General features: G+C 40.6%; 1 protein-coding gene across 2 annotated transcripts in view; it reads left to right on the top strand.

Moving 5' to 3' along the window:
* LOC137619575 (serine/threonine-protein kinase Nek8-like) overlaps window positions 1-23,028 on the top strand; it is a 135,975-nt gene that overhangs the window by 101,809 nt on the left and 11,138 nt on the right. For both annotated transcript variants that reach the window (XM_068349721.1, XM_068349720.1), the window contains exons 7-11: window positions 1,519-1,716; window positions 2,939-3,066; window positions 20,404-20,505; window positions 20,702-20,896; window positions 21,434-21,587. In XM_068349721.1, the coding sequence (XP_068205822.1) occupies window positions 1,519-1,716; window positions 2,939-3,066; window positions 20,404-20,505; window positions 20,702-20,896; window positions 21,434-21,587 (777 nt within the window). The remainder of the gene's footprint in view (window positions 1-1,518; window positions 1,717-2,938; window positions 3,067-20,403; window positions 20,506-20,701; window positions 20,897-21,433; window positions 21,588-23,028) is intronic.

The raw sequence follows: 23,028 nt of genomic DNA, 5'->3' as shown, positions 1-23,028 counted from the left end.
CAAAAGTTAATTATGCATGTCCCATACAAGCTTTTGAAAAGGGCTTCAGACAGATTAGACTCTTAAGATGGTCGTTCTGCTAGCCTTAGTTTTGGCAAAGTGAGTTGGCAAGCTTCATGACACTTTGTTTGTCACTTGTCATTCCTAAGGATGGATTGAAATATCCCTTAGCTTGTTATTGAGTTCATGGCCAACACCAAGATCTAGCTGGCACCTGGAATTAATGGCATCGGGCCCACCATAGCACTCAAGTGGAACTAGTCAGTGTCTCAGGTATTAAGATAGGAGTCTTGTAACCCCAGACAACCTGTACTTCCCACGAGCTGTGTGAGTATACTGTACCCGAAAGTCCTTGGGCACCATTGCTCTTGTTGCTGTGGTAGCTGCTCATCAGATTTAGTAATAAGCCTAGCTCCCTCATGGAACAAAAAACATCTCATCTAAGAAATCAGTTTCAACATAAGCCTAGATTGAAGGATAGAATGACTGGCTTTTTACTCCTTTCTTTCCTCTCTCTTGGAGGTGCAAGTCATTTTCACAATGGGCTGGACTGGATGTCAGAGGCAGTTAAGCTACATAACTGAAAAATCTTTCTTTGCAGACATGATCTGTTAAAAAGTAGAGCCCCCATTCTACTAGATGAGGGATAGGATGGATAGAATATATTCAATCCCATTTCTCATAATACCTACAGATGCATTCCAACATGTCTTATTGAGACCGAGCATCTTTTATTGGTGGGACAGGCCTAACCTAATACTGTACCTGTAGCATCCCCATACATAGAATGTTAGGAAGTTGGCAGGAGACATCACATTTGCTCCTTTACATGACCAGCTACTCTGATCATTTTGTGGAAAGATAAACCAGCTAAAAACTCAGTTCATAGAGACTTCCTCTCTCCTAAGGATGGGTTTCATATTAAATGACAAAGTTTTGTACTTGTGTAGGAACAACTCACAATTTTTTATGGTAATTTCTATTTTTACTATATACAAACCTGAGTTCGTCAAGTTACACTTCCCACCCTAAGCTTATAGGTCAAAAGTGCTAGTCTTGCTTACTGACAAGTGGGTGGGGTTTCTCCACCACCCTTTGATAGTTATAAGTATCTCGTTGAATTATAGTGGCTGTTCCAGCTTTTCTGAAATCACACCCCTATTACTTTTAAGATTTTATTTTTCTTATTTTTTCTTATTATGAACTGTCTGGGATTCAATTAGACAAATACAGTAATCTATTTAAGAGTAATGGGTTTTATAATTTTTCTTAAAATGAAGCTAGGAATTGATTACATGTTGTTCAGAATAGATTGCTTGAAATTTAACACAATATAGGGACAAGCATTTAATCAATATTACCATATGCACATTATATCATGAGCAGGGAGTTGTCTGAATTAACTTTACACTTGGAAAGCTTATGTTGATAATTTCTTGGTAAGATAAATTTATTTAATCTCTCTCATTGTTTGAAGAAAATCTATATTTTTCAATAAATTTTCCCCATTTTCCAAAGACCACTACGCTTGTCATCAGTTGGAACCAGGACCAGGTCATCAAGAGGAAGTGAAGACTCAACAGACAGAGAAAAGCAAGATGCTGATAGAAGTGTTTTCTTGGAAGAATTAAGTGAGAAGGAGACAGCCACAGAAGCAACTGCAGCAATGCAACCCTCTGCAGTATTTTGCTTGGATCCATGTGGTAATGTATGCAGGTACAGTACCGTATTGAACTACTTACAAGTGTTTTATTCTGATGCTCTTGTAGTATCATATTTCAAGTATTGTTGTGATGCGGATGTGTTTCGATCAATTAATTAAAGCAAATACTGTATTATTGTATGTTTTTAAGGGGATTTTTTAATCTTCTCTTACATGAAAGTTACCAGTACAGTATTACTCTTCATTTTCTGCTTTGCCTCACAAATATCCAAACCTGAGTTCTTGAATTACTCGCTCTTCATAGAAGTTACAATATAGTTTATTTTATATATCTGCTAAATTAATACTTTAATTATCACTATCATTCATAAGGAGATTGTACCTTTTTTATGTGTTAATTCAAACTATCAAGATTACCTCAGAAACTTTACAAAGCTAAGGAAAAGGAGTACCGTATGAGCAAACATTGTCAGTTGAGTCTGTAAATCATCACTTATTAAGTAGAATTTATGACTTGTGATTGCAAATCTCTTAAAGCTGAAATAATGTATCTAATTGGGTTTAATGATAAAGCACAAAATCCTTTGGAATAGCCCATTTAGTAAAAATTTTATATTCAATGATAGATCACTTTGTAATTAATAAAACCTAGTATTCCCCCTCCGTGGTCATCTAAGGCACCGGAGGAAGCAGTAGGGCCTACCGGAACTGCGTCACAATCGCTTGCCATTCATTCCTATTTCTAGCACGCTCTCTTGCCTCTCTCACATCTATCCTCCTATCACCCAGAGCTTTCTTCACTCCATCCATCCACCCAAACCTTGGCCTTCCTCTTGTACTTCTCCCATCAACTTTATCCACTCTAGCTGCTAACTCATTTCTTACACCCGTTCTCACCCTCACCATATCAGTGAATACTTGCAGTAAGAACTGTATCATTCTCGAAATATCACAAACTTTTTAAGTAATATGGTTTTTTCTTAGCTAAACAAACCTGAGTCCCTTATATTTTTATCGCGAGCTAGAATAGCCATCAAAATTGTTAACGAGGTACAGTAGTTAATGACAGGTGGAAGCGGGGGCGAGGAGTCCCGCCCCCTTACCTGTCAAATTCTCTTCACTTATGACCTTTCAGCTCAGGACTGAGAGGGGTGGTTGAAGAGAGAAGTTTGATATAAAAGATCTCAGGTTTGTATAGCTAAGTCTTTTTCCATAATATACTAGAATTGATGTGGGAAATGACTGCTGATATTCATTTTATTATCTTTAAAACAGACTACCCCTTGGCCATTGTGAAGGAAATGTGTGTCAAGTGGCAGCTAGTAAAACTCATAAAGCTGCCATAACCAATTTAGGACAAGTTATCCTATGGAAGCCACCTACTGATTCCGCCAATTTAGACAGTAAGTTTCATTTCAGCTTTTGGTTACGATGTTACAAATTTATAGACCTGATTATGTTACAATATTATAGAAATATGTTGAGATTTCTTCATATGGCTTTAGAACTAATTTGATATCTTGCTTAAATTTCATTTTGAAAAAGATCTTGAATGAAATTGAAGCTTAGTTTTAATTGAAAAATTACAGGTGCTACAATACAGTCAGCCCTCGATCTTCACGGTGGTTAGGTAACAGAGACCACTCTAGGGTCAGTGAACTCATAGCTCCCCTAACCAACAAACCACTGCCTTTGTATTGTCGACTGACACCCTAAATACCTCACTGTATTGCTTTCATGTGATCCACTAACTGTAGTAGGTTTTATTACGGTAATTTTATGTACAGTATAGTACTGTGCAAACTTGTAGTTTTACATCCTTTCCTAATTAAACTCCTAAGTCATTTTTAACACTAAATAAACTACTTCTAAATTACATTCATATTGCATATGAACCCTTGCATTGAAGGGTTTATGGGTACATTAGATGTGATTTTAAGTAATTTAGCATCTATTATATCATTATAGGGAACGTATATATCACTTTAAAGCGAGGCATTCCCTACTTACATAAACAAATCACCGTTCTGCTCATTTCCTGAATCCTTGAACAATTAATGATAAAGGGTAGGGTATTATTGTATTCATTAAATTCAGTTCCCATAGACAGATTTTGTTGGCTAGAATAAAGTAGATTAATTTTTTTTATAAAAAAATATGACTTTTATGAATAAGATTAATCAATTCACATACATACCCAGTATTGTAGTTTTTGTTTGGATACAGTAATCTACGGTAGCAGGCACCTATCGACATGTTCCTAATAGGTCTGAAACAGAGTAGGAACATTATAACTTAGAATATTCACAATTCTAACCTCATAAAATTAGAATATTCACAATTCCAACCTCATAAAATTACTTTGCATATCAGGATTGCTGTGTCAATCCCAAAGTTTTATAAATATTTTAAAGAAATAGATTTTGATGCACAAGATTAATTTCACTGAACACAAAAAAACTATAGTTGGCTATAACATATGTTTTAAAGGTATAAAGAAAATAAAAAATGTATCATTGAAAATTCTTATATGAAATGTCTTTATTTCCATCTTACAAAACATGGTTATCCACAGGAAGTTTTTAGTTTAGTAAACCTTGAAATTACAGCAACATCTTTTATCAAATATAATGCTTTATATCTTATTACATTTTTTTCAATATTTAACTTAGCCGGTGATTATATAGCTGCAACTCTGTTGCCCGACAGACAACTCTACGGTAAAAACTCGCCAGCGATCGCTACACAGGTTGCGGGTGTGCCCAACAGCGCCATCTGTCGTCCAGATACCCAGTACTCAATGTAAATAAAGACTCAATTTTCTCTCTGTCGAGCTATCGACAAGACGTACTTACTCGCTGTTGCTAAACTGGAGTTTTTTCACAACTAATTGGTGAAGCAGTGAACCCTCGTTTATCGCGGTAGATAGGTTCCAGTCGCGGCCGCGATAGGTGAAAATCCGCGAAGTAGTGACACCATATTTACCTACTTATTCAACATGTATATTCAGACTTTTAAAACCTTCCCTTGTACGTAGTACTGTTAACAAACTACCCTTTAATGTACAGAACACTTAATGCATGTACTACAGTACCCTAAACTAAAACAGGCACAAATATTAAAGGTGATTTTATATCATGCATTTCCTAAACATGCTAAAAAGCACGATAAAAAATGGCAACCAATGTTTTCTTTACATTTATCTCTGATCATAATGAAGAAACAAACTGGAGGTAGAGCTTTGCTTATTACCCAGACATATTTCCCATACTTTTCCCTTAGAACTACATCACATCTTCCTACTTTAGATATATATATATATATATATATATATATATATATATATATATATATATATATATATATATATATATATATATATATATATATATATATATATATGTGTGTGTGTGTATATATATATATATATATATATATATATATATATATATATATATATATATATATATATATATATATATATATATATATATATATATATATGTATACACATATACATACCTACATATATACATAAATACATGCATACATATATATATATATATATATATATATATATATATATATATATATATATATATATATATACATATATATATATTACTGTATATATATGGGTTATGGAAAAAATCCGCGAAGTGGTGAATCCGCGATGGTCGAACCGCGAAGTAGCGAGGGTTCACTGTACTTTATTCTAGTTTTGAGCTTTCGCTATGCAGGTGTTTTATCTTCATCTTAAATCTTGAACTCGTTTTGGTTAGATTTAATTATGGTGACAAAGAGAGTATGGACTTTCTTTCACTTTTAAATGGCCGACCCTTCCCTTAGACGGAAGTGTGTTTAGGCTTTTAGTAATTATCTTATCACGTTATAGATTTTCCTCTATATATTTTATATCTCTCCGCCTTTATTAGGCCTCTTCGATTAACTTTCCATTTATTATAAACATATAAAAATAAATTTTAATGTTTCGTTTATATAGACCTTTCCTGAGAGTAGGCGGTCCTAACTTGGAAACCGAAGTTAATCAACGTTGAGCCCTTTATACGTAATTAGCTTTTAGAGAGCTAAGGATTTAAAACTTTTTAAATGTAATATTTTATGAAAGAATTTCTTTGATAGTCTTCGTACTGTTTTCAAAGATGAACTAACGTTTAGTTTATTTATGCTACGCAGTTGTTGACGTTCAGGACGTTCAACATGCGCTCTATCGTTACGATAGAGAGAGAGTGTATCACGGTTTCACTTTGCAGTAAGAGTAAATCGATTCTGACGTTTTGTTCATTCTTTCTTAGCTTAAATGTTTTAAATTCTATTTTAAAGGAACTTTTTATTTGAAAAACCTTTCAGTTTTTTCCTTTAGTCAAATAACATGTTTTTTTGACGAAATATAATTGGGCTCTTCTCTTAGGTGCGAAATCAAGAGAGAAAGAGAGAGAGAGATAGAGACGGAGGGAGAGAGAGGAGAGAAAACGTTCCGTTCAAGCGGGTAACGTTGTTCTCGAGTTACTCTCGTCCCTAGTCGCTGTACGGGGAGGAAGGATAAAACGTTTTTAGTTTTTTATTCTCGTCCCCAGGCTATGTGCGGTGAGAGATTGAAAACGTAGTTATATGAACTAGTGTTTAGTCTCTTTCCCAGCCACTGATTTTTTTATCTTAAAATATGTTTTCTGTTTTTTGCTGGTATTAATGGGCTTGCATTATACGACTGATTTCGCAATTACTACCTTTTAATGAAGGGTAGAATTGCGTGTTTCAGGTAGAAATCAGTAAAAGTTTCGATTTCAGTGAAATAAGTGCAAAACAGAAAATCGAAGTGATAAAGTGATATGCGCAAAGTGTTACAGTGTTGCGTCCGAGGGTTCGTCTGTTCGTGCCTGTCTTTTACCTAGTCCGGGACCTCTTGCATGCTCCCAAGCCCAGGGGAGAAGTAATGACAAACGACTTATGGGTTCGAGAGGCCTTGATCAACGAACAGACGTTTTCCCTCTATGGTATCGGGTGTATCTTACCAAGATCTCCCCTACCATAAGACGAGAGAGACGTTGTTTCTCCTCGTCATCCGAAGGCTTTTCGCATAAGAAACCTGTCACAAGGTTTCGAAGCCCTTAAGCGAAAGTCAGTCCTTTCAGGACAGGTCCAGCGTCCTGGTTACAACCATTAGGACAGCTCTGACCCTATGCAGTCATCGGATAACTGCTCTCCGCCTAACAAAAGCATAACACAGACTCCGAGAGTCTTTTTTTGTTGGCAAAGTGTTGCAGTCACAGACGTTACCCTCGTCTCTTACCACAACCATTTCCGTTGATCCTTAATGGGTTGTATGGCAAGACATGCAGTTTATGCTTGCCTCCCTTATGGAAGACTATTCCGCCGATTAGTCCGTTGAGTCTAGCCGTTTATCTCATCGATATCCTGGCTTTCAGCCAACCTAACGTTCCTTTGTGCTTACTGTTGACGTTGGCGTAGCTTAGTCACGTCAGTCAGGTTGTTTAGAACCACACTCGATGCGGTCTCGTGTGGTTTTTCAGCCGCATTTGGACGTTAGGCCACTTGCTGATGCTCCTGTTGACGTTCAAGACGTTCACTAACAATCGGAGTTGACTTGTTTTGACGCTGTGCGTCAACCTCCGCATTCTAGAGTTGTTTTGACTGCTCAGTCTAGGCAGTCAAAGCAGTCTCGAGTGGACGCTGTGCGTCCTCACGCACCTGTTGTGGTTGACAGTTCAGTTGTTGACAGTTCACAGACTGTCAAGCAGTTACATGACGTTGCGTTCTGGTCCGCTACTAATGCACCAGTGAGTGTGGACTCTGCTTGTAAAGCATTGCCACCACGGTAGGTCTCTCCCTTGCTTGAGACTCAGCTTTTATCGGACAAGGTTCCTGTAGATGAGGAAGTTGCTGTTCCCCCTCCTACTGATATTCCCTTGAGGACTCTGTCAGATGGAGAGGAACCTAAAGCTGCTTAGCCTCCTATGGACTTTAATTAAATCATGATGATTTTTTTAAGGATCTTTGTCCGGATCTTTTTGTAACTGCTGCTCCTCGTTCGCCTAAACGTCAGAGCTTACACTAGGCCTAGCTACTTCGAAGCCGTTGTTTTTAAGCTAGTGCTCTCTCGCTCTCCTAGAGAGCTTTACGTTGGCTAGGCGACTGGTTTTTCACCAGGAGGAGTTTGGGGGATACAGCCTTTGCTTTCCCTTCTTTTAAACTGGTTTATAGAGCGAGAGTCTGATATGACACGAGAGAAGTTCTCGGCTTGGGAGTTCATGCCTCTGCCCAGATAGACTTCTCAATTCTGGTAGACTCTCCCTGGCGCCTGGCCAGGAGACGCTCCAAGTTGTTTACAGGTCAACTTCACAGCTGTTTTCGAGCCTTTGAAGTTTTGCTGTACAATTATGTCATGCATAACAAGGCTTTCAGGGATGGTAAGCGGTACCGCCTCAGTCGCTAACCCCGTCTGTTGCCACACCTGCTCCCGTAGACCCTAAATGGGCTTTGCTGCAAGACATGCAATCCAAGCTTGCGTCCTTGATAGAGGACTTTAATGCGGAGAAGGTTGCTACCGAACCTTCTGGCCAACAACCTTCCAACCGGTCGGTTGTGCGCCCTGTTGACGCTGAGGTAACCTACTCGCGTCAGCCAGTTGAGGTGGTTCCTCCACCGATGCGACCCAGTGTGGGTTGCCAGCCGCACGTTGACGTTAAGCGACGCTCGGAGGTGGTTGTTGACGTTCAGGACGTTCAACAACCAGCAGAGGTGACTTGTTTTGACGCAGTGCGTCAACCTCAGCAACCCGGTAGGGTGTTGACTGCACAACCCAGACGGTCTAGACAGTCTCAGGTTGACGCTGTGCTTCCTCGCGCACCCATGGTTGTTGACAGTTCACAGACTGTGCAGCAGTTCCATGATGTTGCGTCCGGCTCCGTCACGCATCCACCAGTGCGACCGGACTCAGCGAGCCAGACGTTGCCCACTCCGTTGCCGTTTCCTCATCAGTTTTCGGATGAGGAACCCTCTGATGAGGACGTTGCTGAACAACAAGACGATCAGCCCCCAGAATAGATCAAGCCCTGCTATCCATCCAGAAGATGCTGAAGAAGGAACGCTGCTCAGTCAGGCTGTGGATGAGTCTGGTAGGGACGCTGTCATCCGTGGAACAATTTGTGTCACTAGGAAGACTACACCTCCGTCCTCTTCAATACCATCTAGCTTTTCACTGGAAAAAGGACAAGACGCTAGAAGCGGTCTCGATCCCGGTTTCCGAAAAGATAAAGTCTTGTCTGACTTGGTGGAAGGACAATATCAACCTAAGAGAGGGTCTTCCCCTGGCTGTTCAGACTCCCAACCACGTTCTCTTCTCGGACGCATCGGACGTGGGCTGGGGCGCGACACTAGACGGTCGGGAATGCTCAGGACTGTGGAACTCGAGTCAGAGGAGCATGCATATCAACTGCAAGGAGCTGTTGGCAGTACATCTGGCCTTGAAAAGCTTCAAGTCTCTCCTTCGAGGCAAAGTGGTGGAAGTTAACTCGGACAACACCACGGCCTTGGCGTACATCTCCAAACAAGGAGGTACCCACTCACTGACGTTGTACGAGATCGCAAGGGACCTGCTCATCTGGTCAAAAGGTCAAGACATCTCCCTAGTAACGAGGTTCATCCAAGGCGACTTGAACGTCATAGCAGATTGTCTCAGTCGGAAAGGGCAAGTAATTCCAACCGAATGGACCCTCCACAAGGATGTGTGCAAGAGACTTTGGGCCACTTGGGGTAAAACCATCCATAGATCTCTTTGCAACCTCGCTGACCAAGAGGCTTCCAATCTATTGCTCTCCAGTCCCGGACCCAGCAGCAATACATATAGATGCTTTCCTCCTAGATTGGTCACATCTGGATCTCTACGCATTCCCACCGTTCAAGATTGTCAACAAGGTACTGCAGAAGTTCGCCTCTCACGAAGGGACAAGGTTGACGTTAGTTGCTTCCCTCTGGCCCGCGAGAGAGTGGTTCACCGAGATACTTCGATGGTTAGTAGACGTTCCCAGTAGTCTTCCTCTAAGGGTAGACCTTCTACGTCAGCCACACGTAAAGAAGGTACTCCAAAGCCTCCACGCTCTTCGTCTGACTGCCTTCAGACTATCGAAAGACTCTCGAGAGCTAGAGGCTTTTCGAAGGAAGCAGCCAGTGCGATTGCTAGAGCAAGGAGAGCTTCTTCCATTAGAGTCTACCAATCGAAGTGGGAAGTCTTCCGAGACTGGTGCAAGTCAGTTTCTGTATCCTCGTCCAGTACCTCTGTAGCTCAAATAGCTGTTTTTCTCTTATACCTGAGAAAAGGACGATCCCTTTCAGCTCCCACTATCAAGGGCTACAGAAGCATGTTGGCATCGGTCTTCCGGCATAGAGGCTTAGATCTTTCCAAACATAAAGATCTGCAAGACCTCCTTAAGTCTTTTGAGACCACCAAGGAGCGTCGTTTGGCTACCCCTGGATGGAATTTAGACGTGGTACTAAGATTCTTCATGTCAGATAGGTTGGAGCCGTTACAATCAGCCTCCCTGAAAGATCTCACTCTTAAGACTCTTTTCCTGGTATGCTTAGCCTCTGCTAAAAGAGTCAGTGAGATTCATGCCTTCAGCAAGAACATAGGATTTTCGTCAGAAAAAGCCACTTATTCGCTACAACTTGGTTTTCTAGCCAAAAATGAGCTGCCTTCTCAGCCTTGGCCTAAATCTTTCGATATCCCCAGCTTATCGGAGATCGTAGGCAATGAACTAGAAAGAGTCTTATGCCCTGTTAGAGCTCTTAAGTTCTATTTAAAGCGTACTAAACCTTTACAAGGCCAATCTGAAGCTTTATGGTGTTCAGTTAAGAAACCATCCTTGCCTTTGTCAAAGAATGCTTGGTCAGACTTTATCAGATTGTTAATACGAGAAGCTCATTCACATCTGAGTGAGGAAGACCGAACTTTGCTTAAGGTGAAGACGCACGAAGTTAGAGCTGTAACAACTTCCGTGGCCTTTAAGCAAAATATATGTCTGCAAAGTATAATGGACGCAACCTATTGGAGAAGCAAGTCAGTGTTCGCGTCATTTTACTTGAAAGATGTCCAGTCTCTTTACAAGAACTGCTACACACTGGGACCATTCGTAGCAGCGAGTGCAGTAGTGGGTGAGGGCTCAACCACTACAATTCCCTAATTCCATACCCTTTTAATCTTTCTCTTGAAATGTTTTTATTGTTGTTTTTTGGGTTGTCCGGAAAGCTAAGAAGCCTTTCGCATCCTGGTTGATTTGGCGGGTGGTCAAAGTCATTTCTTGAGAGCGCCTAGATTAGGGGTTTTGATGAGGTCCTGTTGTATGGGTTGCAACCCTTGATACTTCAGATCCTAGGGGTCGATCAGCATCCTAAGAGGATCGCGAGGCTCCGTAAGGAAGACGTACTTAAAAGGCAGAGTAATTGTTCAAGTCGACTTCCTTACCAGGTACCTATTTATTTTGTTTTTGTTATTTTGATAACTTCTAAAATGAAATAAAAACTCTTAGCTCATAAAAGTGTAAACATATATTGCTGGTCTCTACCCACCCCCCTGGGTGTGAATCAGCTATATAATCACCGGCTAAGTTAAATATTGAAAAATGTTATTTTGATAATAAAATAAATTTTTGAATATACTTACCCGGTGATTATAAATTAAAGGACCCTCCCTTCCTCCCCAATAGAGACGCAGTGGGACGAGGAGAAAATTGAGTCTTTGTTTACATTGAGTACTGGGTATCTGGACGACAGATGGCGCTGTTGGGCACACCCGCAACCTGTGTAGCGATCGCTGGCGAGTTTTTACCGTAGAGTTGTCTGTCGGGCAACAGAGTTGCAGCTATATAATCACCGGGTAAGTATATTCAAAAATTTATTTTATTATCAAAATAACATTTTTAGATTTTGTTCAATATGTAAAGAAATCATAAATGTTGTTCAGTAAAGATAACTGCGCATATTTTGTTTAGTGTTAGAATAAGGCCAGAATAGGAAAAAACTGTTAATAAAAGAGAATCATCTTTTTCTTGGTTAAAGTTCACCCAAAATAAATGAAAAATTCAGTTAAAAAGTAACTTTGAACAATTAACACGAAAATGATATGCATTTTACTACAACCTTATAGACAATAATGTTAACTACTAGAATAGTGAATATTGAGTTGTGAAAAAGAGAACGTCAGTTTCTATTGTCTATTTGTCATGCTTTTTTATCAGAAGTTTTGCACCATTTCAAAGTGTTTTCTCTTCTGCAAACAGCTGTACAATATATGTTTTCTGGGTCGACCTGTGGCGGCCGGTGAAAAGACTTTACACACTATTCTATCAGTCCAAAAAGAAGGATGTTGTTCAGATGGCGCTCGCGTCGTGGCGTGGTGGTGTGACGCTGGTGGTTGGCTAGGGCCTTTGTATCGGCCCATCCCTTTGACGAAGGAATTAACTAAATGGAAGACAACCTGTGAATAGTGGTTTTCACGCGCCTTTGCTTTATACACGACACCCAAAAGGTGCTCGCGCGAGGGTAGTAACCTCAGCATTCCATGCTTTTATCTTTCTCTGGTATAATTGGAAGGTTTTATCAGAAAAGATATATAAGAAGGACTCTTTTCACCAGGCGCCACAGGTCTCTCCCCAGAAATAGATTTTTCCTTCGTCAAAATCCTTTTTTGGGGGGTGTGGGGGGTGGTAAAAGCTGGTGGAGAATGGAAGTTAAGTAACAAAAATTACTGGTTGTTTGCCAAGTCAAACCTAGTCTGATTTAGCAATAGTGAAGCTTACATGATATGCAGTTCTATGAATAGATAATGTACAGTATTGGGTACTATTTTAGGGTCGTATGATTTGCAAGATTACATGATGTATGGATATATATAATAATGCACAAAATAGTTTCAAAAGACAGTGCTTTCTCGTGTTGTTACAGCTTATGAGGCTATGTATGATACTGAAATCTGGGACAATAGCAGTTATCTATAGTGAGAAGTCTGCTGTAATAGACTATGTGTTACTGTAGTCATATCCTTATCAACTAGCTAGGATGATTTAGCTTGTACCTAGTTTACAATGTGTAATGTACAGTATGTATTACAATATATAAAATGCATTTAGATGTTAGCTAGATTTTATATATATGAAGCACTATATTCATTTTATCTATCTATGTTCATCTTTTTGTGATTTCCTTTCAAGCGAACAGTATTTAATCCTTCTAGTATTTTAAGTTTTTCAATATTTAACTTAGCCGGTGATTATATAAGCTGCAACTCTGTTGCTCGACAGAAAACTCTACGTTAAAAATCCGCCAGCGGTCGCTATGCAGGTAGGGGGTGTACTTCAACAGCGCCATCTGTCGGGCAGGTACTCAGTACTCAATGTAAACAAAGAACTCAATTTTCTCTGTCGGGCTACCGGCAAGACCTACTAATTCGCTGTTGCTAACAGGATTTGTTTTCACAACTATTGGTGAAGTACACTATTCTAGTTTTGAGCTTTCGCTATGCAGGTGTTTTATCTTCATCTCAAAACTTGAACTCGTTTTGGATAGATTTAATTATGGTGACAAAGAGAGTATGGACTTTCTTTCACTTTTAAATGGCCGACCCTTCCCTTAGACGGAAGTGTGTTTAGGCTTTTAGTAATTATCTTATCACGTTATAGATTTTCCTCTATATATTTTATATCTCTCCGCCTTTATTAGGCCTCTTCGATTAACATTCCATTTTTTATAAACATATAAAATAAATTTTAATGCTTTGTTTATATAGACCTTTCCTGAGAGTAGGCGGTCCTAACTTGGAAACCGAAGTTAATCAACGTTGAGCCCTTTATATCGTAATTAGCTTTTAAAGGATGTAAAACTTTTTAAATGTAATATTTTATGAAAGAATTTCTTTGATAGTCTTCGTACTGTTTTCAGAGATGAACTAACGTTTAGTTTTTTATGCTACGCAGTTGTTGACGTTCAGGACGTTCAACATGCGCTCTATCGTTACGATAGAGAGAGAGTGTATCACGGTTTCACTTTGCAGTAAGAGTAAATCGATTCTGACGTTTTGTTCTTTCTTTCTTAGCTTAAATGTTTTAAATTCTAATTTAAAGGAACTTTTTATTTGAAAAACCTTTCAGTTTTTTCCTTTAGTCAAATAACATGTTTTTTTGACGATATATAATTGGGCTCTTCTCTTAGGTACGAAATCAAGAGAGAAAGAGAGAGAGAGATAGAGACGGAGGGAGAGAGAGGAGAGAAAACGTTCCGTTCAAGCGGGTAACGTTGTTCTCGTGTTACTCTCGTCCCTAGTCTCTGTACGGGGAGGAAGGATAAAACGTTTTTTAGGTTTTTATTCTCGTCCCCAGGCTATGTGCGGTGTGAGATTGAAAACGTAGTTATATGAACTAGTGTTTAGTCTCTTTCCCAGCCACTGATTTTTCTTTTTATCTTAAAATATGTTTTCTGTTTTTTGCTGGTATTATGAGCTTGCATTATACGACTAATTTCGCAATTACTACCTTTTAATGAAGGGTAGAATTGCGTGTTTCAGGTAGAAATAAGTGCAAAACAGAAAATCGAAGTGATAAAGTGATATGCGCAAAGTGTTACAGTGTTGCGTCCGAGGCGCAAAGTGTTACAGTGTTGCGTCCGAGGGTTCGTCTGTTCGTGCCTGTCGTTCACCTAGTCCGGGACCTCTTGCAAGCTCCCAAGCCCAGGGGAGAAGTAATGTCAAAAGACTTATGGGTTCGAGAGGCCTTGACCAACGAACAGACGTTTTTCCCTCTATGGTATCGGGTGTTTCTTACCAAGATCTCCCCTACCATAAGACGAGAGAGACGTTGTTTCTCCTCGCCATCCGAAGGCTTTTCGCATAAGAAACCTGTTACAAGGTTTCGAAGCCCTTAAGCGAAAGTCAGTCCTTTCAGGACAGGTCCAGCGTCCTGGTTACAGCCATTAGGACAGCTCTGACCCTATGCAGTCATCGGATAACTGCTCGCCGCCTAACAAAAGCATAACACAGACTCCGGAAGTCTCTTTTTGTAGGCAAAGTGTTGCGGTCACAGACGTTACCCTCGTCTATTACCACAACCATTTCCGTTGATCCTTAAGGGGTTGTATGGCAAACATGCAGTATATGCTTGCCTCCCTTATGGAAGACTATTCTGCCGATTAGTCCGTTGAGTCTAGCCGTTTATCTCATCGATATCCTGGCTTTCAGCCAACCTAACGTTCCTTTGTGCTTACTGTTGACGTTGGCGTAGCTTAGTCACGTCAGTCAGGTTGTTTAGAACCACACTCGATGCGGTCCCGTGTGGTTTTTCAGCCGCATTTGGACGTTAGGCCACTGGCTGATGCTCCTGTTGACGTTCTAGACGTTCACTAACAATCGGAGTTGACTTGTTTTGACGCTGTGCGTCAACCTCCGCATTCTAGAGTTGTTTTGACTGCTCAGTCTAGGCAGTCAAAGCAGTCTCCAGTGGACGCTGTACGTCCTCACGCACCTGTTGTGGTTGACAGTTCAGTTGTTGACAGTTCACAGACTGTCAAGCAGTTACATGACGTTGCATTCTGGTCCGCTACTAAGGCACCAGTGAGAGACTCAGCTTTTATCGGACAAGGTTCCTGTAGATGAGGAAGTTGCTGTTCTCCCTCCTACTGATATTCCCTTGAGGACTCTGTCAGATGGAGAGGAGCCTTAAGCTGCTTAGCCTCCTATGGACTTTAATTAAATCATGATGATTTTTTTTAAGGATCTTCGTCCGGATCTTGTAACTGCTGCTCCTCGTTCGCCTAAACGTCAGAACTTACACTAGGCCTAGCTACTTCGAAGCCGTTGTTTTTAAGCTAGTGCTCTCTCGCTCTCCTAGAGAGCGTTACGTTGGCTAGGCGACTGGTTTTTCACCAGGAGGAGTTTGGGGGATACAGCCTTTGCTTTCCCTTCTTTTAAACTGGTTTATAGAGCGAGAGTCTGATATGACACGAGAGAAGTTCTCGGCTTGGGAGTTCATGCCTCTGCCCAGATAGACTTCTCAATTCTGGTAGACTCTCCCTGGCGCCTAGCCAGGAGACGCTCCAAGTTGTTTACAGGTCAACTTCTCAGCTGTTGTCGAGCCTTTGAAGTTTTGCTGTACTATTATGTCACGCATAACAAGGCTTTCAGGGATGGTAAACGGTTCCGCCTCAGTCGCTAACCCCGTCTGTTGCCACACCTGCTCCCGTAGACCCTAAATGGGCTTTGCTGCAAGACATGCAGTCCAAGCTTGCGTCCTTGATAGAGGACTTAAATGCGGAGAAGAACCTTCTGGCCAACAACCTTCCAACCGGTCGGTTGTGCGCCCTGTTGACGCTGAGGTAACCTACTCGCGTCTGCCAGTTGAGGTGGTTCCTCCACCGATGCGACCCAGTGTGGGTTGCCAGCCGCACGTTGACGTTAAGCGACGCTCGGAGGTGGTTGTTGACGTTCAGGATGTTCAACAACCAGCAGAGGTGACTTGTTGTGACGCAGTGCGTCAACCTCAGCAACCCGGTAGGGTGTTGACTGCACAACCCAGACGGTCTAGACAGTTTCGGGTTGACGCTGTGCTTCCTCGCGCACCCATGGTTGTTGACAGTTCACAGACTGTGCAGCAGTTCCATGATATTGCGTCCGGCTCCGTCACGCATCCACCAGTGCGACCGGATTCAGCGAGTCAGACGTTGCCCACTCCGTTGCCGTTTCCTCATCAGTTTCGGATGAGGAACCCTCTGATGAGGATGTTGCTGAACAAGACGATCAGCCCCCAGCCCTGCTATCCATCCAGAAGATGCTGAAGAAGGAACGCTGCTCAGTCAGGCTGTGGATGAGTCTGGTAGGGACGCTGTCATCCGTGGATCAATTTGTGTCACTAGGAAGACTACACCTCCGTCCTCTTCTATACCATCTAGCTTTTCACTGGAAAAAGGACAAGACGCTAGAAGCGGTCTCGATCCCGGTTTCCGAAAAGATAAAGTCTTGTCTGACTTGGTGAAAGGACTATATCAACCTAAGAGAGGGTCTTCCCCTGACTGTTCAGACTCCCAACCACGTTCTCTTCTCGGACGCTTCGGACGTAGGCTGGGGTGCGACATTAGACGGTCGGGAATGCTCGGGAATATGGAACTCGAGTCAAAGGACAATGCATTTCAACTGCAAGGAGCTACTGGCAGTACGTCTGGCCTGGAAAAGCTTCAGGTCTCTCCTTCAAGGCAAAGTGGTGGAGGTGAACTCGGACAACACCACGGCTTTGGCGTACATCTCCAAGCAAGGAGGGACCTACTCTCTGACGTTGTACGAGATCGCAAGGGACCTCCTCACCTGGTCAAAAGGTCTAGACATATCACTAGTAACGAGGTTCATCCAAGGCAACTTGAATGTCATGGCAGATTGTCTCAGTCGGAAGGGACAAATAATTCCAACAGAATGGACCCTCCACAAGGATGTATGCAAGAGACTTTGGGCCACCTGGGGCCAGCCAACCATAGATCTCTTCGCAACCTCGATGACCAAGAGGCTCCCAATATTTTGCTCACCAATCCCGGACCCAGCAGCAGTTCATATAGATGCCTTTCTCCTAGATTGGTCACATCTAGATCTATATGCATTCCCTCCGTTCAAGATTGTCAACAAGGTACTGCAGAAGTTCGCCTCTCACGAAGGGACAAGGTTGACGCTAGTTGCTTCCCTCTGGCCCACGAGAGAATGGTTCACCGAGGTACTTCGATGGCTAGTAGACGTTCCCAGAACACTTCCCCTAAGGGTGGATCTTCTACGTCAGCCACACGTAAAGAAGGTACACCAAGGCCTCCACGCTCTTCGTCTGACTGCCTTCAGACTATCGAAAGACTCTCGAGAGCTAGAGGCTTTTCGAAGGAGGCAGCCAGAGCGATTGCTAGAGCAAGGAGAACATCCACCCTTAGAGTCTACCAATCGAAGTGGGAAATCTTCCGAAACTGGTGCAAGTCAGTATCCGTATCCTCGACCAGTACCTCTGTAACTCAAATAGCTGACTTCCTCTTATATCTGAGGAAAGAACGATCTCTTTCAGCTCCCACTATCAAGGGTTACAGAAGCATGTTGGCATCAGTCTTCCGTCACAGAGGCTTAGATCTTTCCAACAATAAAGATCTACAGGACCTCCTTAAGTCTTTTGAGACCACGAAGGAGCGTCGTTTGGTTACACCTGGTTGGAATTTAGACGTGGTACTAAGATTCCTTATGTCAGACAGGTTCGAACCGCTACAATCGGCCTCCCTGAAAGATCTCACCTTAAAGACTCTTTTCCTGGTATGCTTAGCCACAGCTAAAAGAGTCAGTGAGATTCATGCCTTCAGCAAGAACATCGGATTCTCATCCGAAACGGCTACATGTTCTACAACTTTGTTTTCTAGCCAAAAACGAGCTGCCTTCTCGGCCTTGGCCAATATAGTTCGATATTCCAAACTTATCGTATGGTTGGAAATGAACTAGAAAGAGTCTTATACCCTGTAAGAGCTCTTAAGTTCTATTTAAAACGAACTAAACCTTTACGAGGCCAGTCTGAAGCTTTATGGTGTTCAGTTAAGAAACCATCTTTGCCTATGTCAAAGAATGCTTTATCCTATTTTATCAGACTGTTAATACGAGAAGCTCATTCCCATCTGAATGAGGAAGACCAAGCTTTGCTGAAGGTAAGGACACACGAAGTTAGAGCTGTCGCAACTTCCGTGGCCTTTAAACAAAATAGATCTCTGCAAAGTATAATCGACGCAACCTATTGGAAAAGCAAGTCAGTATTCGCGTCTTTTTATCTTAAGAATGTCCAGTCTCTTTACGAGAACTGCTACACTCTGGGACCATTCGTAGCAACGAGTGCAGTAGTGGGTGAGGGCTCAACCACTACAATTCCCTAATTCCATAACCTTTTTAATCTTTCTCTTGAAATGTTTTATTATTATTTTTGGGTTGTCCGGAAGGCTAAGAAGCCTTTCGCATCCTACTTGATTTGGCGGGTGGTCAAAGTCATTTCTTGAGAAGCGCCTAGATTAGAGGTTTTGATGAGGTCCTGTTGTATGGGTTGCAACCCTTGATACTTCAGCTCCTAGGGGTCGCTCAGCATCCTAAGAGGATCGCGAGGCTCCGTAAGGAAGACGTACTTAAAAAGGCAGAGTAATTGTTCAAGTCGACTTCCTTACCAGGTACTTATTTATTTTAAGTTTGTTATTTTGATAACTGCTAAAATGAAATAAAAAATCCTTAGCTCATAATAATGTAAACATTTATTGCTGGTCTCTACCCACCCCCCTGGGTGTGAATCAGCTTATATAATCACCGGCTAAGTTAAATATTGAAAAATGTTATTTTTATAATAAAATAAATTTTTGAATATACTTACCCGGTGATTATATATTAAAGGACCCTCCCTTCCTCCCCAATAGAGACGCAGTGGACCGAGGAGAAAATTGAGTTCTTTGTTTACATTGAGTACTGAGTACCTGCACGACAGATGGCGCTGTTGAAGTACACCCCCTACCTGCATAGCGATCGCTGGCGGATTTTTAACGTAGAGTTTTCTGTCGAGCAACAGAGTTGCAGCTTATATAATCACCGGGTAAGTATATTAAAAAATTTATTTTATTATAAAAATAACATTTATATAAAGAAATAAGGTTTGCTCCTCAACTATATGAACCTCACTGATGTTTATATTGCTTCTCTTTATAAGCTTAGATTTATTGAAATTTACCCCCCCCCACCAATTAAGAAACTTTAAATTTGTTCTTTCCTTCCAACCGTCTCTATAAAGTACTGTAATGTGAAACCTTGTGGTAAGTGGCAAAAACTGAATCTGTGGTGTACCGGTGTCAGTTTTTTCAATCTTTGTATTGCAACAGTCATTTTAGATTGCCAGGCTCTAGGCCCTATAGTGGCAGCTGGCAATGTAACTTAGTAATATCTTGAGCCCAGTTAGTTTAGAATTTTAATTTTTGTTTTATACGATCTATAAGCTTAAGTACTAAGTTTTGGATTTACTGTGTACATATAAATAGAATTTAGATTAAATGAAAAAAATATCTGGGTTCAGTATTTCTCGAATTCTTTTAAAACAATCTGGACTAACGTATTACACACACATTTTGTGAGAGTTCCGTTACCAATTATCTTGACATGGGCGTCTAGAAACCGATAAATTTGATACATGATTAGAACTATTTTTCCCATCTCTTTCCTTCACTGACATTCTAACTCCTTTACTGTGCGAATCAGCAATATGAACATGACGGGTTCATAGAAATAGATTGATTTTTTTTAATGAAAATGGTTATTTCTATACTCACCTGATGTTCATATACATGCCCACTCTCCTCCCCACTGACTGGTCGTTTCAAGAGGATACAAAATAGTTTTGACTTCAAGGCTGAAAAGACAAAGAGACTGGCAGTTAGCTTGACCATTGCAACACAATGACTGAAAAGACAGAGGGACCACCTCACCACAGATTCACTACTTGCCATTAATTCCAAAATGTCTGATTACTTTACTAAAGGTCTGAGCCCATTTGAAGGATAGAAAATGGTATTTTTCTTTTTTATTAAAGGGGTAAATGTTGATAAATCTAACTTCCAAATAGAAGCAATGAGAATATCAGGTGAGTATAGCAGTATAAAGTTTTATTATTGAAATTTGTTTCATTTTGCAGACAATGATGAAGTGTTGTTAATCCCAACAATACTCAAATCACCCTCATCTGTCGTCATTGTTCAAGTAGCTTGTGGTGAGGGATTTATTGCATGCATTACAGGTAAGTACTGTAGACACAATGTAATTAATAGTGTGTATCTTTGATTAGTTATCAAGTTTTTATACCAATTAGCTTGAATTTAACAAATTAGAACTGAAGATAATTTTTCATGCTTTTTATGATATATTTTTATAAATGGAAAATATTTAATTTCATCTAAGTAATTTGTATCTTGAATATTACTAATGTCTTACAGATAGAGGTATTCTCATGACTAGTGGTAGTGGAGCCTCGGGCAGTTTAGGTCATGGAAGTACGAATGATGTTTCACAACTGAAAATTGTTGAATCATTACTTGGGGTTTCAATTAAACAAATAGCCTGTGGTACTGCTCATGTTATTGCTCTCTCAGCTGATCATCAAGTATACACCTGGGGATGTGGTGACAATGGTGAGTAGAGCACACTCAGGATGGTTTATTTTTATTTTTAAGTGACGATGAGTGTATTTTTTTGAAAAACACATTTTGAATGTACATACAGTATATGAATATGTGTCATATGGATAATAAAGGAAAGTGATTAACCCTTTTACCCCCATGCTATTTGGAAATTTCCAACCCTTAACCCCCAGGGGGTTATTTTTTTCCCAGCACATTTTGCAGTATATTTTTTTTAAATTGCTCTAACAGCCTTAATTTTTGTCATAGAGTGGTCAGGTTGGTCTCATTCTCTTGGAAAATGCCTGAATTTTCTCAAAAAATTATCAAAAATATGAAAAAAAAAACATTTTTATAGCATTTTTTTGCAAGGACGTACCGGTACATCCATGGGGGTAAAGGGATGGCTTTTGTGAAACGTACCAGTACGTCCTTTGGGGGTAAAAGGGTTAATTCATAAGGCTAGAGCATTTGTAAGATTGTCCAAACCTTTTGTAATGAAGAATCTTTTACTTTCTATTTAGTTAAATACGTATCCACTATTTTCAGGCCGTTTAGGAATTGGGTCAAGAATGATGCAATTATGGCCTAAACTTGCAAATGTTGATGACATGCTGTATCAGGTAGTGGATGTTGCTGCGGGTGAAGATTGTTCCTTGTTAACAACTTCCTCAGGGATTCTTTTAGCATCTGGGTCAAACAGGTAGGATTGTGTATAGGTTTACATGGAAAAATTAACAACTTTTGTCATTATCTTCATTAAGAAGCCCATTCAGGTTTTATGAAGATGATTTTCAGAATACGAAAATTTTATGATAAATTTCAAATGATCAAAACATTATTGGTTTTAGTTGTAGGCTACTATATTAAATGTATTACAGTCTTCCAATTTTATATCAGGTTTGGATGTGAAGATTATTTCTTATTGTGTACTTTTTATTTTTATGAACCTCTCCTGATGTTCATTTTGCTTCTATTTGAAAACTGAGATTTATTGACATTTATCCCTAAAATTTTTAAAAAATTCCATTTTCTTTCCTTCCAACTGGCTTTTGCCTCTAGTAAAATAGTGCAAGATCAAGTGATAAATGGCGAGAAACGAATCTGTGGTGCGCTAGCCTCTGACCTTTTAGTCATTGTGATTCAGCAGTACAACAAACTGGCCCCTCCTCCTGAGTTTTGGAATTTCAGTAATTCTACTTTTCTGGGCTCCGACCCGTGCCGCCCAGTGAAATGCTCCTTTTACATCATTTCTAAGGTAAAAACTGCTATGAAAAAGGAGTTTTTACCTTAGAAATGATGTAAAAGGAACATTTCACTGGGCGGCACGGGTCTCTCGCCCAGAAATAGATTTTTCCTACGTCAAAATCCCTTATTTAGATATGTCTTCCTGTGGATTTATCAGCAACTACTGCATAGTTTGGATTTGTCTCTGGGTGATCATGATCTGCATTCTCTTTGTGTCTCATGTTCATGTTGGGAACAGTATTTTGATTTAAACAATCAGTGTGAGGAGGCCTTTCTGTTCCCGATATTGAAAAGTGTTTCTATGTTTACCACCTAAGTGAAAAGTACCGTTCCAAGTGTAAAAGGAAACTTAACAATAGTTCAGGGTGAAGATTAGTTGTTCCTATGCAGGATACAAACCCTCGTCTTTTAATTGGGGTGATTGATTCAGGGCCAGCTGGAGATGCTGGTTAAATCTTAGATAACAAGCAGTTATCCATCCAGAGAGCTTAACTTTTGATCTGGCTGCTGATGAGTACACATGCACTGTACTGTCAGCTCCTTACCAAAATATTTTATTCTTTTTATTGCAGGAAGTGAATGCATATTGTTGACTTGAATTATGGATGTTTAGCAAGATGTTCGTATATGAGTAAACCAGATGTAGCTCCACACTCACTCTATGCATCTTGTAGGGGCTTCCCTATGTCTTTCAGGTAGGCCCTCCATGACTTTGTTGAGGGAGGTTGTAGCTAAGGCTACTTCTCCCCTCCGGTTCCCCCTGGGTAAGTGTCAAAAGAGATCTCAGTGATGCCAGTGGTGAAAGGCGTGGTGGTGCTCCCAGTGTCAATGACTCCGGTGCCCCCCACCAAAGGAAAGTGAAGCCCTGTAAAGTAACTCCCGTGGCAGCAAATATG

The sequence above is a fragment of the Palaemon carinicauda genome, chromosome 26 (assembly GCF_036898095.1).
Source record: "Palaemon carinicauda isolate YSFRI2023 chromosome 26, ASM3689809v2, whole genome shotgun sequence".
Classification (NCBI taxonomy): Eukaryota; Metazoa; Arthropoda; class Malacostraca; order Decapoda; family Palaemonidae; genus Palaemon; species Palaemon carinicauda.
The sequence above is the reverse complement of the archived record's forward strand: the minus strand, read 5'-3'. Positions and strand labels throughout refer to the sequence as shown.